This window comes from Pygoscelis adeliae, unplaced genomic scaffold (assembly GCF_000699105.1).
Source record: "Pygoscelis adeliae isolate BGI_AS28 unplaced genomic scaffold, ASM69910v1 Scaffold124, whole genome shotgun sequence".
In the NCBI taxonomy this organism is placed as follows: Eukaryota; Metazoa; Chordata; class Aves; order Sphenisciformes; family Spheniscidae; genus Pygoscelis; species Pygoscelis adeliae.
The window spans coordinates 103,100-109,165 of record NW_008824791.1 but is presented as its reverse complement, the minus strand read 5'-3'; the positions used below and the strand labels follow the sequence as shown (position 1 = coordinate 109,165).

Here is a 6,066-nt window from a genome sequence, read left to right as displayed (position 1 = left end):
GATATAACAGCCAGGGAAATTCAGAAATCAGGGCTTACAATGCAGTGACGTGTTTTATGATCGTGAAAGACTGAGGCTTTAGCTAATGATGAATTGGAAGGTCCGGCGACATCTAGCAAAAATATGTTTTGTTGCACTTCATTCACAAAAATACCTATAGAATACCTAAAAATTTAGTTGGAAGATTTGGACTTGCCTTTTAATACTCTCAAGTCAGTCTTATTTCTCACTTTTGTGGTTCTAAGGCAGTCTTGACAATAAGAAGCTAAGGAAAGGAAGCATGGTAGAAGGTCCTTACTATCTTTGTTGGGATATTTAGGAACGTAGTGGGAAATAAGTGGGAATGATACATTAATGAATAGGGAATCATACAGAGCAGTGCTTTGAAAATATTTTACTCTCTGAAATGGTTAGCGTAAATCTTGAAGGACTGGTTACAAACAATTATCTTCACTCTTCTTTGTTTCCCTCAAGTCATTTATGAACCTATAAACCATGCTTTTCAATTGGACTTGAAATGGAAATGTAATACAGATAAAAAATTTTAGTGTAGAAAACCGTTTTCTAAAATGAAAACAGTTTAGTCGATAAGTTTTACAGTGTGTGTTGAAAAACATTTCCATTTTGGTTTTGAGTTCAACTAGATTTTATTTAGTATTTATCTTCAAATCGTAGATGAAGAAAGTGATGCTGATATAGTTTCAGTAAGAAGAAAATTCGAAGACATTCACTTCCAGGTAAAAATTTTTGGTGTCTAATGTAATGGAATAATTTTGTGTTCAATAGAAATGATTGAACTATTTGAATAGCTTACACGTGCCTGAGATGATGCACTGTCAGCAGAAGACTCTATGTAGTCTGCGTCTTAACGCACATTTTTAGTAAGCATAGCAAATGAGAGGTTCAATAAATAATGTCATGAAGACCAACATGAAGTAATACTATGTCTCGGTATTGTTAGTATACTGGAGAAAGCCATACAATGTATTGCGTAGAACAGGCAACCCTGAGACAGGCTGTTACAGGTATGGAAAAAGAATAACCAGATGAATCACAAAGTGAAAGAACTTGCAAAAATATGATCATTCACCTGAGAGTCTAGCATAAACAGGTAACATGATTTAAAAAAAAACAAATAGTAAACCTGAAATAATGGCTACCATAATAAAAGCAGACTGGAATCTTCTGCTGTTGTTTCCCAAACTAGAGTACAGGTATCAGGACTACCCAGAGTAGTTACATTGATGAAGAAAAGTACAACACACACTTTGTGTGTGCAGCCATTCTAATCCTGTGTTCTGCTTGCTTAAATAGAATTACCAAAAATTTAATTTACTTTCCTTACTTGTTTAGCATAGTGCTAGGCATTGTCATGTCTCTGACAACAGCTAATACAAACTGCTTCAGAAAGTGAGAGTTTCACTAATGAAAAACCTTTGTCATTTATCACCAAATGCTTTTAGATTTTACATAGAGATGTGTTACAGAATAGACATTAATTTGTATGTGAATTCATGGGATGTTAATAATACATGTGAAGACTTGCAGCTGTAATTACCAGTGCTTTGTAAACTAACACTAGGACTTTTGTTTGGTTGGTTTTATCAGTGGGTCTTCTGAGACAGTGTGCTTTTCCCTGCATCAGTAAACTAGCTAGTTATCTCTTTTTATATGTCTTCACATACAGTTCCTTCTCAGGATTTTTTTTTTTTTTTTACATAAAATGTATGCATTAAAAATAAGTTTATGCTGGTTGGATATCCTCATGTGAATAATACTAGTTTGAAACAAATCTCAGTAATATGTTTGGGTTTGTCAGTGTCAATAACTTCTATGAGTTTTAATTAATTCCTTTTTTTTCTTCCCCTCTAAGAATCTGTATGTAGATGATGGGAAAATTCAAGAGAAAGTAAAAGTTCAGGTGGATGTGATAGTACAAGATTATGCTAGAAAAATTCCCAAGTGGATTACGGTAACATTTCTCCTGTTCTGTTATAAGTTATTAGCTAATTAGAGTAAAATAAGAACTCTCTAACTGTGCAGCACAATGAATTCTAATACTTCTCCTCTGCTGTTTCATCATTGTTCATCCGCTGCTTCCTGTCTATGTAAATATCACAGTATCTCAGGTCTCTGACAGCAATGATTTGTAAGAAACGGACGATATCCAAATATTTCTTTTTTTTTTTTTACTTTTATACTTTGTTCTTTGAACCCTGATGTGCAAGTTGATCTTCACTTCAGTAAGTTTTCTGAAAAGCCTAAATTTGAGTTTTGTAGAGTAAAAAGGAGTTTTAGCTTTATTTTGGTTTTGGGAGTGAGGGGGATTGGGGGTGAAGGGTTATGTTACATGGTACAGCTTCTGTTTCCTACTGGAGTTGCCAGAGATGTATAGATTATCCAGGTGTATATATATCCATGTATAAATTCTCATATTTGGGAAAGGAATTAAAATATGTTACATAATGTAGAAGTTGTAAAGGTGTGTGTTTGTTTGTTTTTCAGATAGCACCTCAAGGTTCATCAGAAGGTCTTCATTTAGCTTCGCCAGTGCAAGAACTGATTGGTACAACTAAATCTTTGGGGTGTTGGTCAAATATGTTAGTTACAAAATTCATTTTTATTAAAATTTATTAGAAATAATATTTAATTTGTTGAAAACACAGAGGCACTGTTTATCCAACAGAAAAGTTCAACAGGCTGGATTCTTGAAGAGAAGTTGGACGTGATTTTGCTTATGGCAAAATGTATTTGAAAAATAGAAAATAAATAACTTGTATACATAAAAACAGTTTTTCTTAAATAGCCCCAGGAAAAAAATGCATAGTTACAAAATTCAGCAGCACTAAGCTCAATTAAATGAAAGCATAATTTTTTTGGTTCAGCTTATTTTAAATTCAAGGAAAGTAATGAATGGCTTTGGGTCTGCTGGTAACCGGTACTCAAAGTGGTACTTTGCGAGTAAACTTACTTTCTTCATTAAGCTCTCCAGACTTGATGCAAACCTAAGATAGAATTTTGGTGTAAATATTTCAAGCGTAACAACTACAAAAAGCATTATCTTCATTGTGCTTTACGGCAAGCAAAGCTGCACTGGTACTAGCCAAGTACAAAGCTTTCAAGTGATATGGAAATAGAGTAACAAAACCTGTAGGATAAGGCTGTTCCTCCTGGTCAGAAATCACAAAGAGCAAAGCAGTCTGCCTCTAGAATGAAAATATTTTATATCTATATATTAAGCTATTTTAAAATAGGTTTTTTTCCCAGCACATTTCATTTGTCTTCTATAGTCTGCTAATTCAATATGGTTAGGAAAAATCTTTTAATTTTTTCCTAATGGATTGTATGTTAATCATCCATTTAGCCTGGCAAAAAAGCTTAATGAAATATGCTATTACAGTAAGGCTATCTGTACTGCATGCGATTGTTTCTAAGTCATGTAATACATTACTGGAAGTGCCCTAATAGGTTTGGGGGTTTTTTTCTTCTTCTGGTTTTGTTTTGTGATTCATTTGGTTTTTTTGAATAGGCAACCAAGCCGCTGTTTGCAGAAACAAAGTAGAGCTGTCAAATGAACGTTCTTCATCCAGACCTCTACAGTTACAATTTTCTGGTGTTCCCATTTCACCAATTAGAATAACCATACCCAGGCATCGACTTTCTCCAGAACTGAATAAAACTTGCTATGATGGTATCTTGGAAGAATACCAGTCTGCAGATGAGGAATGCTCCTGGAGCAATGTAACTCTTGCAGACTTGTATCCAGCGATGGTAGAGATACTTACAAGGCTCATGACAAAGCAGTCTCGGAGAAAAGAGTTAAAATACATGTTTGGACACTTAAGGCATAAAAGATGGCGTTCTAGAAGACCAAAGCTCAATGTCACTGTAGACAAAATAAGAGGGTTCGGACCTCTTAAACTGAAGCAAGCACTACCCAGCATATGCAGCAGTAGAAGTGAAGACATCCAGAATCAAACTTTTGGAAATGAGAACAGAGAACTTTGTGATGACAAGTGTTCCATTAATAATTTATCTGGTCTGGCACCTTATTCTTACATTGATACAAATGAAATCAAAATGGACTACTCTGACTCAAGTTTAGAACATCATTTGGTATCTGGAAAAGGCCAAAAAGTCTCCAAGCAGACTGTTTTTCCTAATGTTATGGCTAGAATGGGAGAGACATTTCTAGTTGAAGATGAGTTACAGACTACTGTCTCACTGAAGAATTCGAAATGCAAAGAAAGTGAGAAGTTGGCTTACAAATGTTCCTCCAAGTACCGTTTTATAACATCTACTGCTAGCTCAGGGTCAACAGCGCTTCATCTGGTAAAAGAGAGTAAAACTGAAAAAACTGGCTTTCCTTGTGGTGATACCTCAGAGTTGTGTTCATCTGCTTGCAGTTCCTATGGCAATAGTAACACTTTTACACCTGTCACAAACTGTTGTTCTCTTGCAGGAGCATCAAATACTTTGCTCATAAATCCTGAAAAAATAATTTCTGAAAGACTAATTTCTTTCCAGCGCAAACACTCATTTTCCTCGTTCTCTATGAAGCAGAGTCCTTCAAAAATGCCCCAGAAATATGAAGATGCATTTGAAAAACTCTACTACAAACTGCGTTCCAAAGAAATCCAAAAGCCTTTGACTTTGACAAGACCTCTTTCAAATTCACAGAACCTTGAAGAGAAAGAAAGATTAGCGAAGAGTAATTTAAGTGATTCTGTGAGGTCTGATACACAGTATGATAGAGAATTTGACAGGATCTATGAGCAATTGTGTAGTGAGGCTGTTCCAAAACTTCCTGGGTTTCAGAGAGCTTCAAATTTAAGGAAATACGAAGGAATACAGATGTCTGAAACTGTAAATGCTCTTGTTAACTCACCTGTTCGAACTTTATCTGCAATTCCCAGAGTTAAAAGACTAGGAAATTTTCAAAACGATCTTCTTTTTTCACCAGTGAAGCGACTGAAAAATATACCAGAACGTTATTTTCCTTCAACAAAATGTCAACAGATTTCTCACAGAAGAAATGTTAATCTTCAGACAGTTGGCATGGATTTTTTGAGCACATACAATGGCAGTAACCCCAGCTTTTTTGACAGTCACAACTGTCAGAGTCAGGTACTTAAGGACTTTGTAAAAAAAAAATGATTGTGCGCTCTTTGCTGATATTTGAAGAAGGGCTTAAAAAATGGGTTAGAGCTGGAAGCTGTTTAAACTAGCGACAGCATACTTCTGGCGCTATTTGGTCAGTAGGGTTGTTTTACAGGTTTGGGGTTTCGGGGATTTTTATTTGCTAAAATATATACGTTGTATCAGGTCTCCTGGATCATGTGAGGAAGTTCACTATATTTAATAACCTTGAAAATGGTTATGCTCAATAAAAGATTTTGTTACATTTTAATAGACTGTGTCACTGGTTAAAATAATCTCAGACAGTGACCCTGTTAATTAAGGTGGTGTCCTGAAATGATGACGTTTTATTCATGTTGTAGATGGACAAGGTGAGACAAACAAAATAGGCTTTACTAGGTTCCACCGGAATCGTTACACTTGTTGATTTAAATATTAAATAGGCCCTTATTTCCAGGTTCCCAGTCATTTCATCTGTGGCAAGCTGTAAAATAATACGTGAGTTTTTCCATCGATGTAATCTGTTGATGCTTTATTTTCAGGACTCTGGATTTCATGCTTCTTCAGATAAAACTTTTCTTGGTATTCCTGGTACTTCCTTGCAAGGTTAGTTTTATAGATTTTATGAATTACTACTTTAGCAATCACAAGCACTTCTTCAAAGGGTAAATCTACAGATCTCAATAGACCACTGTCTAGGTGACAGCTCTTCTTCAGTAATAATTGGGTATGTTTAAGTGTTCCTTTAAGTAAGAAATCTATACAGAAAAGTGTTTCCTGAATCACATGTTAACAACTATTTAAGAAGTTTTTCTTTAGGTTAACTAGGACTTTTCCTACTAAAGTGTTGTTTATTATCCGCTGGTTTTCTCTCTTCCTTTTTTTATTTTATTTAAAGTTTGCTGTTGCTTTTACTTTCTGTATCTA

General features: G+C 35.0%; 1 protein-coding gene across 1 annotated transcript in view; it reads left to right on the top strand.

The window, feature by feature from the left end:
• Positions 1–5,015, top strand: part of LOC103916861 — a 17,962-nt gene extending 12,947 nt beyond the window's left edge. The window contains 5 exon segments of the mRNA XM_009323925.1: positions 676–737; positions 1,874–1,972; positions 2,506–2,566; positions 3,530–4,770; positions 4,772–5,015. Of these exon segments, the coding sequence (XP_009322200.1) occupies positions 676–737; positions 1,874–1,972; positions 2,506–2,566; positions 3,530–4,770; positions 4,772–4,834 (1,526 nt within the window). The 3' untranslated portion in view covers positions 4,835–5,015.
• Positions 5,016–6,066: the final 1,051 nt, after the last annotated feature.